The 11,623-nt window shown below is 50.1% G+C and overlaps 1 protein-coding gene across 2 annotated transcripts in view; it reads left to right on the top strand.

The window, feature by feature from the left end:
- Positions 1 to 1,888: 1,888 nt before the first annotated feature.
- The window catches only part of Grid2ip (Grid2 interacting protein), a 42,511-nt gene continuing 32,776 nt past the window's right edge, over positions 1,889 to 11,623 (top strand). Inside the window, exons 1-2 of one of the 2 annotated variants that reach the window (XM_006248866.5) lie at positions 1,889 to 2,325; positions 6,999 to 7,153. In XM_006248866.5, coding sequence (XP_006248928.1) covers positions 1,930 to 2,325; positions 6,999 to 7,153 — 551 coding nt within the window. In that variant the 5' untranslated portion in view covers positions 1,889 to 1,929. Of the gene's footprint in view, positions 2,326 to 6,998; positions 7,154 to 8,127; positions 8,196 to 11,623 lie in introns of those variants that run through there. The other variant, NM_001105910.2, reaches the window with a different exon arrangement.

Below are 11,623 nucleotides of genomic sequence, written 5' to 3'. Positions count from 1 at the left end.
TAGCCTGGACTACATACTGAGACTCTCTGCCTTAAAAAAAAATTAAAGACAGCTGACGGGATGGCTCAGTCAGTAAGCTGAGTTCAGTTCCTAGAACTGGGAGTGTGGGGGTGGGGTAGCACATGGCATTCGTGCTGAGGATGCAGACACAGGCACATAAGCTGTCAGGCAGGCTCACGTGAGGAGTTCCAACCTGAGAGAGACTGTGTCTTTAAGAAGGGGGAAGAGGGGCAGTGCCTGAGGAATGACACCCAAGATTGTCCTCTGGTCTCTACACACATCACACTTTTATCTACATGCACTCACCTGCACAAGGGCATGGAAACATACACACCGACCTCACATCACGTGTCCACCACACAGAGGAGACTCCTGTCAGGAATTTCTATCCCTACAGACAGCTCGTTCTTTCCTGTAGGTCTTCCCAGGATGCCTCTGGAGCCCACACAAGAAGCCTCTTCTCTCCTGAGCCCATCTAGAGCCAAGACCCTAGAGACCCCACATCAGTCATGCCATCCCTCCCTAATGAGTAGCAGAAGGCGTTGGTTCAATGGGAAACCCCAACCATACCCTCAAGTCAGTGGTAACCAAAGAATCCAAAGCCTCCAGAGTTAGCTCAGGACCAGCCTGGGCAGAGCCCATTGTAGTGCCTCACACCTGTAAGCTCAGTGCTCTAGAGGCAGAGGCAGGAGGATTGCTGGAGTTCAAGGCCAGCTTGCTTTGTATACAGAGGAGAACCAAGACCTTTTCTCAAATTAATTGATTAATTAATTACAAAAACAAACAAAAAACAGCCTGGGAAACTTGGCAAGACACTTATTTAAAATTTAAACATTTTAATTTTTTATGTGTTTGTGTGTGTTTGCCATGAGTGAGAATATTTTTATTTTGAGGCAAACTCTAAGTTATCAAGACTGGCTTTGGACTGGAGATCTTGCTGCCTCAGCCTTATTAGTAGCTGGGATGACAGGTGGCCCCATCAGCCTAGTCTGCCTCTGGGGAGATTCACAAAGCTTCCTCTTGGGCTGTGGTTGGTCATTGAGACCGCCCCTCCTCTTGGGACTGCCCCGCCCCTTGGGACCGCCCCTCCTCTTGGGACCGCCCCTCCTCTTGGGACGGTCTCGCCCCTTGGGACCGCCCCTCCTGCTTCAAGCACTTAGGTTTCTAAAGCATATGGTTCATTTGGAACTGAGAGAGGTTTTGGCAGATGGAAAAGAGTTACAAAGAGGGAACCTTGGAAAATGGATGCTTCATAGAAGCCAGATGATAAAGCAGGCCCTGGACCAAGGTGTGACCTCATTCATCAAAGAATACAAAGAGAACCGGGCCTGGTGGTGCAGGCTGCAGGCGTGTAATTGTAGCTCCTTGAGAAGCAGGAGACTCACAAGTCCACAGCCTGACTAGATTATTGAGTTAGTTCTAGGTCAGCCTGGGCAACTTAATGAGACGCTATATCGAAACAGAAAGAAAGGGCTGGAGATAAAGCTCAGAGGCAGATCACTTGCTTACCATCCCCCCAGTGAGGAGATGGGATGTTGACTTTCAGCTAGCCACACCCTAAAACAAAACAAAACAAGAAACCCAAATTAAGACGTCAAATAAATACCTTTGGTCTTTCATAACAAAAGGGGAAATTTTTCTCTCTACAGTCCAGATTGGTGATGTCATCCGAGACATCCCCCCCACCCCCAGCCCACCCCATCCCGTCTTAGTGTATGCCCTGGAGCACTGAAGGAGTACCCCAGCTGACCTCTGCCCTCTTCCTCAAAGCCCCATGTGTGTCTCCAGCATATGATGCTTCAGTGGGACATGACACCTGAATGTGTCCAGCAAACCAGCAGAGAAACTCAGGCCTAGAAAGGCCTCCACAGACAGCCATACCGGCTTCTGTCCCTCTCCTCTCTCTCCAGCAGAACCGCCACAGCAGCAATGCCAGCCACCAACCAAGGCTGGCCTGAGGACTTCGGCTTCCAGCTGGGCGGCTCTGGCCCCTGCTTCGTGATTGAGGTGGCTGAAGGAAGCAGCGCGCACGCTGGGGGGTTGCGGCCGGGGGATCAGATCCTGGAAGTGGAGGGTCTGGCCGTGGGTGGCCTGAGCTGTGAGCAGCTTGTGCGCTTGGCTCGGCGCTGCCCTCGAGTGCCACCCAGCCTCGGTGTGCTCCCAGGCCCCGAGGGTGGCCCCACAGCCTTGACAGCAGCCTGGCTAAGCCCGCGATTTGGCCGCAGCTTCCCTCTGGGCCGCGAACTGCTGCGTTTGGCTGGTGGTGCCAGACCAGATGCTGTACACAGAGAGCGCAGGCGCAAGGCCCAGGAGTTCAGCTGCCAGGTAAGGCGTCCAGAGGAGGAAGGGGCTGGGCACGATCCTGGGAGCAGCTGAGAAAAGTTTTTGTTGTTTATTTGTCTGATTGTTTTGCTGTTTGGTTGATTGGTTGGTTTTGGTTTTTCAAGACAGGGTTTCTCTGGGTAGCCCTGGCTGTCCTGGAACTCAATCTATAGAACAGGCTAACCTCGAGCTCAGAGATCTACTTGTCTATGCCTCTGATGGCTGGATGAGCAAAATTCTTAAGGAAAGATTTACAAAGCAAGTTCCTAGCCAGCATGGGCTACATAGTGAGACTCTGCCTCCAAAACAGATGATTCATAGGTGATTGATTTCCTGACTGATAATAAACAGATGATATGTAAGATAGTAGATGCTTGATCGATGATAGCTAGACAGGTAAGTAGGCAGACAAGGGAGACAGCAGGCAGATAAATGGCTAGATGACAGGTAGGTCGGTAGATAACTACAAACAGGTGATAGAAGGTTGATTGATAGATGGCAGATAGAGCAAAAGATGATACATGGGTATATAGATGATAGGTGGATAGACAGATGGACAGATGATAGGTAGGTGGGTAGATAGACAGATGGACAGGTAGGTGTCCTCATCCAGCCCAGGCTCCAGCAGATCAAAGGATGAATTGTGTGTGACCAGAGAATTCTTTGGAACCTTAACACTCCACATGACCTGGATGCTAAGCCTGGAAACATGGTTTCTACTTCTCGACAAGGATATTTGAACTCCTAAACTTGTTCTCTGTAGAAGGGAATCCTGGCCTCCGGTAGGTGGGTGCATGGAGGAAGGAGACCATTAGGATTTGGGGGCGGGGGCTGTCTCAGAAGCTAAACAAAAAAGGTTTACTAGCCAACCACACAAAGTTCTCTATAGTGGTCCAGACAGTCCTCCAAAATGGCTGACCACCTCAGTGTGAAGCTTCAGAGCTGAAAGGGGCTGTGGGGAGGTCAGAGGGGGAGATTGCTGTACAGTGTCCTTTGATCCCCACTTGCATGCTGCAACATGCATTTGCCTCTCCTTAACGTTAAAATACAGGGGGAGGGGGAGATCAAGGCGGAGGAGGGAGAGGGAAGACCAGAACAAGTCACATAGGCTGCCTTCCCAGGTGACTTTGCTAGGCTGGAGCAGGATGAAGGCTTGTCCCTTCTAACTACCAAAGAATTGAAGGGCAGCACGGTTAGATCCCCCAGCAAGGCAGAGAGGACAAACAGGCTTGCCCAGGAAGCAGGACTGATGAAGACGGACTCCGACAGGCAATCAGGGACGCTCTGATGAAATCTTTTTTTAGCGGGGGTGGGGTGGGGTGGGGGGGTAGGGGGTGGGGGGAGGTATGTAAAGTGGTGGATTCTAGTTGGAGCTTCCCAGGCACTCCCCCAAAGTGGGTAGATCCCAAGAGGAGATGACCTCCATGGAACCCCCACTAATTTATTATAACCACCCCCCAAGCCCACAGGTTCCCACCTGTATTGCGCCTGCCCCAGTTTTTGCTCCTTGAGAGCCGCGTGCTTAGATGTAGGTTGAGAACATCTGGGTAATAACTGACACAAGAACCGTCCTGTGGCCCGGGCCCCAGGAGGGGGAGCTATTTTTTCCTCTTTCTTACATAAAACATCCTCGCAGCTAGCCACACACTCTTTTGAAATGAGGCTGTTGGCTGCTGGCTTTGATTCCAAAGCTGCAACCCTTGCAGTGTCGAAAGTGTGTGTCAGGAGGCGGGTGGGGTGGGCGGTGGCTGTCCTAACGCTTTGGAGACAACAGCGGTGAGCAGGGGACCTTAAGAAACGACGAATGTCCGCCGCCCTTAAGTTTCACCACAAAAATATGCGAGGAGTACCTGCTGTGTGCTGTGTGCCCGGTCTGATGCTTGAAGCTGGACCTGAGTCAAGATAAGGAGCCATAATAGCTGATGGGTGTATAGACAGTGACATACATCCAAGTGTCACTGTGTTAGGACTCGAACACGCAGGGAGTGGCCTCTGCTCAGAATGCCTCAATATCCCCTGCTAATGCTAACTTGTGTCCACTACTCTCACTCTCTAGAAAGTCTGCCCTGGGCACTGGTGGGGCCACCTAAGAAAGCAGTGGGGACTTTAAATATAGCTCAGTATGCAAAAGCAAATACCACACAATCCTAGCCAACAGAGTGAAGGAGAGAACCACTTCATATGGTGTCCCCGACCTCCATACTTGGGCCATAGCATGCACACTCATGCACAATAATAATAAACTTTTAAAAGATTCATTTTTTGGGGTTGGGGATTTAGCTCAGTGGTAGAGCGCTTGCCTAGGAAGCGCAAGGCCCTGGGTTCGGTCCCCAGCTCCGAAAAAAAAAAAAAAAAAAAAAAGATTCATTTTTTGTGTGTTGTCTATTGGCTGGGTATGTGTACCTTGTTTGTGCAGTACCCCTGGAAGCCAGAAGAGGGCATGGGATTCCCCTGGAGCTGGAGTTACAGGAGTTGAGCCTGTCCAAGATTTGTTCTGGGAACCCAACCCAGGTCCTCTGGAAGGCAAGGACTCTTGACCATGGAGCTGTCTCATTAGCGCTACTTTTTTTTTTCTTTTTAAAGAAATCAGTCAGGGGGGCTGGAGAGATGGCTCAGTATTAAGAGCACTGGCTATTCTTCCTGAGGTCCTGAATTCAATTCCCATCATCCACGTGGCAACTCACTACTCGTGACTATAGTCCCACGGGATCCAGTACCTTCTTCTAGTGTGCAAATGTACATACAAACAAGACAAAACATCCTTATACATAAATAAATAGCCCTTTAAAAAATTAAAGGAAGAAAGCAGTCAATTCCAAGGTTCGGTAGCAGAAACAGGAAAATGGCTCAGGAGAAGAGTCATCCTTGCTGTGAAGTCCTGATGGCCTAAACTGGAACCCACAGTAGACAAGAACCAGCTCCCAAAAGTTGTCCTCTGATCTCCCCATGTTGTTGTGGCACACACGTGCGCACGCACACACACTCGAGCATGCAGTAAAAATGTAATGCCACTCACAAGCCATCATGCACTTGTCTTGTCAGGAGCTGATGAACTCCCAGATAGCAAGTCACTGAATGGAATAATGGGCTTCAGTTAGCTGCAGTGATGTGTGCCTGCTAGCCGAGCACTTGGGAGGTAGAGGCAGGAGGATACTAAGTTTGAGTTTGAGACCCGATTGCTTAGGCCTGTTATCTCAGCTACTCCGAAGGCTGAGGCAGGAGGATGATAAGTTGAAGGCCTGCCTGGGCTACAGTGGAGTTCCAAGCTCAGCCTGGAAAGCCAAGTGAGATCATCTCAAAACCAAAAGGGGACGCTCGGATTGAGAGTGGAGAGCCACTGAGGAAGACACCCAGTGGCATCCTCTGGCTCCCACCTGCACATGCGCACATAGGAATATGGACACAGGTAAATGACACACACACACACACACACACACACACACACACACACACACACACACACAGAAGGCTGGGGACGTAGCTTAGTGGCACTGCCTAGCATGAGGAGACTCTGGATTCCATCCTTAATACTGCAAAACAGGAACAAGAACTAGTGTGTGTGTGTGTGTGTGTGTGTGTGTGAGAGAGAGAGAGAGAGAGAGAGAGAGAGAGAGAGAGAGAGCGCTTTAGGAATATTAACAAGCTACTTTCCAGGAACATTGTGTGCATTTGCACGCCCAGTGTCAATGGCCCCCACACGCCCCTGAATAGATGTTCCATTATTAACATTAGCTGGTTATGTGCACAAAGAGAAAGAACTTGCCAATAAAGTTCAGACAGAGAAAGAGTTAGAACTCATGACAGGGCACACCTTCTGTAGTGCTTTTATGGAACCAGAATGTACGCTGTGGGAACCCTTAGCAAACAGTGCTGTGCGACGGAACACCAACATAGTATTATAATAATAGTAACTAGCAATTAGTGAGTGCCTGGCACGTGTTTAAGCACTTCTATTAAGTCCTTTGATTCGTTGGAATGGCTGTTCCGGGGCTGGTGAGATGGCTCTGTGGGTGAGGCATTCACTAAAAGCCCTGATGACCTGAGTTGAATCCCTAGAACCCACATGAGAGAAGAGAACTGACTCCAGCAAATGGTTCTCTGACCTCTGAAAATATGCAAATACATGTTTTTGTTTTTGTTTTGTTTTTTAAAAAGTGGCTGCTCCTGGGTGCAGATCCCGATCTGGTAACGTTATGACCTGATCTGGTAACGTCATAGCACTTGGGTGAACTGTCTCTTCCACAAATGACTTCTCTACAAGTCCTTTCTCTGCCAGCTTCTGTGACCTTAGCTCTTTGGGTACAAAATGCAGGTGTTAATAGTTAACAGAGACAGATCTCACGCCAGGCAGTGGTGGCACAGGCCTTTAAATTCCAGTGCTTGGGAGGCAGAGGCAGGTAGATCTCTGATAGTTCAAGGCCAGCCTGGACTGCAAATCGAGTTCCAGGACAGTCAGGAGTAAAAAAAACAAAAAACAAAAAAACAAAAAAACAAAAAAACAAAAAAACCAAGAAAACAAAAACAAAAACACAACAACGAAAAGAAAAGCAAAGTCTCGGTCTCAAGGGCAGGCAAGGGAAGTGAGGTCAGGTGGGCAAAGTGCTTCCGGTGTCAGCCGTCCCTCGGAGGTGAGCTGAGAACTCTCCACAGTCTCACCTACGACCCTCTCTTTGCAGGTAGATGACATCTTGGGGGATCAGCCAACAGCCAAGGAGCAGGTGTTTGCTGCCCTGAAGCAGTTTGCTGCGGAGCAACGGGTCGATGAGCTGGTGTGGACCCTCATTCTCGTACTGCCCAGTGAGGCCCAGGGTCCGGTCCTGGACAACCTCAGGTACCTCTGTGGATGGCAAGATGGGAAGAGCTGTGGGTTTCACTCAAGGTGGGACACAGGGGCCGCTCTTGAGCTGTAGAATGCAGGCGAGCCTGTCACCGAGGTTGTGTTTGTGATGATGGGAGGGACAGCTAACGCTAGCCTGTGAAGGACCACTTCTTGAGGTAAAGCCACAGCGCCCTGACTCCGTCCCAAACCACCATAGCAGCAGTCATTGAGAACACCAAGACAGTCTCAGTTCCATACTGTGACTGGGGTTGGGACACAATATGGAGGAGTCAGCTGTGTGGGTTTGGATGCCCACACAATCCTGCAGGCAATGACTGCTCTCTGACTCTTGGTACCCCACACTGGGTGCTGAGGGTGGAACGTGGGTCTTCGTGCTTTGCTGAGCAAGCGCTCTAACCACTGAGACATCTCCCCTGTCCCAACACTAGGGCTCGTGGATATCAGTTTGATGATGATGGAGGTGGTGGTGGTGGTGATTTTGATGATGGTGATAGTGCGCCAAGGACTTTATTAGATCCTTAAAGGACACTAAGTCACCTAATTAACTCCATTGGGAGAGTCAAGTCGCGGTACTGAGAGGGTCACAGAGCAAATCAATGGTTGTCACAGGCTCTTAGACCCAGTAAGCTGTGCAGTAGCACCTCTTTAACTCACCCTCTAAGTGGATTTGAGGAAATTCCTGGGGGGGCCATGGCGACTCCAGGTGAGCCAGGAATATCCTATCCCTGGCCTCCTTCACTGAGGGCCTTCTGCACGCAACTTCGATCAGGCAGCCTCTGGGATTTTTCATACTCTGTGGGTCTTGCCTGGCTTTCTCTCCAGGCTCTTGCCCGAACCCTCCCCCTTTCCGGGCTCAGCCTGCCCCCTCCCCTCGCTGCCATTCACCCCGCGGTCTGCCCCTCCCTCTGGGCCTGGCCAATGTCAGGGACTGGGCTGGCCAGCCCCCCGCCCCCACCAGCCCGGGCTCAGCATCTCGACTCTGCAGCGAAACGCATTGGAGGCCACCGAAAGAGGCCACCATGAGCTGCCTGGGGTGAGTGAGGGGACTGACTCTTGCTGAGGAGAAGAAAAAGAGCTTTGGATAGAAAAAAAAAAAGTTATTTCTAGAGCGAAATTTGTCGCGGAGCTGATGCAGGGGGCTGAGGACTTCCTGGGGAGGTGACAGATAGGCAGAGCTCGGTTCTGCCCAGTTCCATGAGGGGCTGGGCTTGTAGGGGGACGCGGCTGTCCCCAGGGAACTTGGTGCGTTTGTCTCCAGGCCAGACTCAGCGGGAGGATCGCTCAGATTTCCCGGTTTCATCTCGGTGCTGCGGGGCTTCTGTCTCCGCCCGCCACCTCTCTCGGGACAGCGGCGGCGTCTGCCTCTCTGCTTTTCGTCCCCAAGCGCCCGAGAGGCCCCTGTCAGCTGAGGATCAGAACGGGAGGAGGTGGTCTAGTGGAAAAAGCGGGAACCCCTGGACACTCCCGAATGCCCCCGTGGCCCGATGCTTCCCTGGGGCGCTGCCGGGAGGATGAATGGGAAGCCTGTGTCGCCAGCGGGTGTCAAATGCGACAGGAAAATTGGGGAGGTTGTTGGAGGAGGGGGCGGCGCCCAGCTGGGCTCTGAAGGGAGGGTAATATGGCAGCGGGGAATTCAGGCAACGCCTCCCCACCACTACCATTCCAACATATCCGAATTTCCGAACACCTTCCTCCTTCCCCGGAGCTGACCAGTTGTCAACGTCCCCACTGTGTGCTGGGCTCTTGGGATGCAGAGGATTTGGGGGCAGAGCTTCTTGGAGAAGTCTCCGAAGGGACAAGAAACCATCACGGAGGCAGCAAGCTAATTCTGAGACCGGAGTCCAAGTTCAGGGGCAAGCCATTGCTAACCCAGACTCTTGCAATCATGGCAGGGACTCAGCAGGTGTCCGATCTATACCTCAGAAAGTTGGGCCTCAGTGGGGTCCGGAAGTATGTCCTGGAACCGGAAGGTCAGTCACCCCAGAGAGTTCAGGGCCAAGCATCTGGCCAGAACAGGGGTATCGTGGCTTGCCATTGAATAAAGACAATGGAGAATCACTGCCCTGACAGACAGACAAGGCTTAAAAGTAAAAGGTTGAGTAGACAAAAGATGGTAGATGATGATGATGAAGAAGAAGATGTGTGTGTGTGTGTGTGTGTGTGTGTGTGTGTGTGTGTGTGTGTGTGTGCATAAAGGTTTCTTTAGATCCTCTCCTGAAATCACACCTACTTGGGAGGTTACAGCAGGAAGATCACAAGTTCAAAGCCTTCCTGAGTCGTTTATCAAGACCTTGGCTATAAATAAATAATAAATAAGTAATCTTCCCATGGAGGCGAGAGTCCACTCAGAACACAGGAGTGTGGCCTGAGATGAGGGGTAGGGTTTGGAGTGACTGCAGAGGCCTCTCTCACAGTAGCCATTTAGTACGTGTGGTTATTTAATGTGGTTGAATTTTTCATAAATATACATGATCACACACCTGTAACCCCAGCACTTGGGAGGCCGAGGCAAGAAGACTGCAAGTTCGTAGCCACAACCGCGAGGCCCTGGGTTCAAGTCTCAACACTGCACAAAACCATGGATGGTGGCATGTGCTTGTAATCTCAGCGTTAGGGAAAGTAGAGGTGGAAGGCCTGGAAGTACAAGGTTATCCTAGGCCACACAGGAAATTGAAGGCCAGCCTGGGCTACATGAGACGCTGTCCGTTACACATACGGTTTATCCGGCTTTCCTTAGTCATGCTGTAAGTGTTTACATAGACAGGGAGTGGCTACGGTCTGGGACAACGCAGGGCTTGCATGTGTCCGAATTTGTGGCCACAGTACACAAAGGCACCGTGCTCCTTTACGAGAGCGCTTCTTGCTGCCACTTGGAACCTAATTTGGGTCTGTCCCCCAAGGACTCTCGATCTGATTAAGTGGTAAAATGGCTTTCTAATTAGGACAGGACAGGCCGTTTGGAAAGTGTGATTCGTCCAAGAGGGGAGAGAAAGTGCAGCATGGGGCTTGGGGGATGTCATACGGGGGAGGAAAGGGTGAGGTAGGTAGAGAATGCAGCCGCTGGCATGGCTGAGGTGGTGGGATTTGGAATTTCCAGCTGGAACCTTGGGGTCTCTTCAGTGACGGTACAGCCTTGAGCAAGTAAACAGATCTTCACAGGCTGCCTGAGGAACAGGGCTGTTTTATCTATGTGCTCCCAACAGGGGTCTGGGTAAGAAACCATGTAAGTGAGCTCTTCCGGGGAGGTGGGACCACAGGTACTCCTTCCGTAGGGTCCTTTCAGGGACACCATGATGTAGTTCTTGGAGCCAAAGGTGGGGATGCACAATTTCAATAAACCCAACACTCAGGCATTAGAGTCAGAGTTGCAAGTTTGAGTCTATAAATGGGGTACAGGGCCAGCATGAACTACATAAGGAGAGCTTATCATAAAGAAACAAAGACAGGGGTTGGGGATTTAGCTCAGTGGTAGAGCGCTTGCCTAGGAAGCACAAGGCCCTGGGTTCAATCCCCAGCTCCGAAAAAAAGAACCAAAAAAAGAAAAAGAAAAAGAAAAAAAGAAACAAAGACAAAACAAGAGATAGTCCTGTAGCAGAGTTCTTTCCTGGGTGTGGTCACACCTGGGTGTGACCCCCTGTACCACCCACAAGAAGTATTTATATGGCATGATAGAGTGGGAGAGACAGCTTAGCAGGCAAAGCACTTGCTATGAAAGCATGAAGACCTGATTTTGGCTCCCCAGCACCTATGTAAAAGCCAGGCGGTGGCACAGTGTTCCCAGTGCTGGGGAGACGGAGACAGAATCCCTGGGGCTCACATGTCATTCGGTCTAGTCTAATCAGTTCACTCCAGGCTCAGTAAGAGAGCCTGTTGAAAGAATATATGGCGGATAGCAGTCAAGGAAGACATCTGTTGACCTCTGACCTCCACATGCACACTCAGGCAAGGGTAACACACTATATATATATATATATATATATATATATATATATATATATATATATATATATATATATATAGTGATATATGTATATCACAATATATTATAGTAATATAGTATATAAATTATAGTAATATAGTACATATTATATATAGAAATTATAATAATTATAGTAATGTAGGCAGGCAGATCTCTGAGAGTTTAAGGCTAGCCTGATCTACGTAAGGAATTCTAGGCCAGCCAGAGCTACATGGTGAGACCCTTTCTCAAATAAGTAAAATAAAATTAAGCAGCGATGATGGCACACTCCTTTAATCCCAGCACTCGGATGGCAGATGCGGGTGGCTCTCTGTGAGTTTGAGACCAGCCATATACCTTGTCTCCCAAAATAAAAATATTTACATGTGAGGGCTGGGGAAACGTCTCAGTGACTCCAGTGCTTTTGGCATGAGCATGAGGACCAGAGTTCAGATCCCCAGATCTGTCGCTTGTTAATTGCTCAGCCTTGGGTCCTGAGAGCA

The sequence above is a fragment of the Rattus norvegicus genome, chromosome 12 (assembly GCF_036323735.1).
Source record: "Rattus norvegicus strain BN/NHsdMcwi chromosome 12, GRCr8, whole genome shotgun sequence".
In the NCBI taxonomy this organism is placed as follows: domain Eukaryota; kingdom Metazoa; phylum Chordata; class Mammalia; order Rodentia; family Muridae; genus Rattus; species Rattus norvegicus.
Note: the sequence above shows the minus strand (reverse complement) of the source record. Positions and strands in the feature narration are given on the sequence as shown.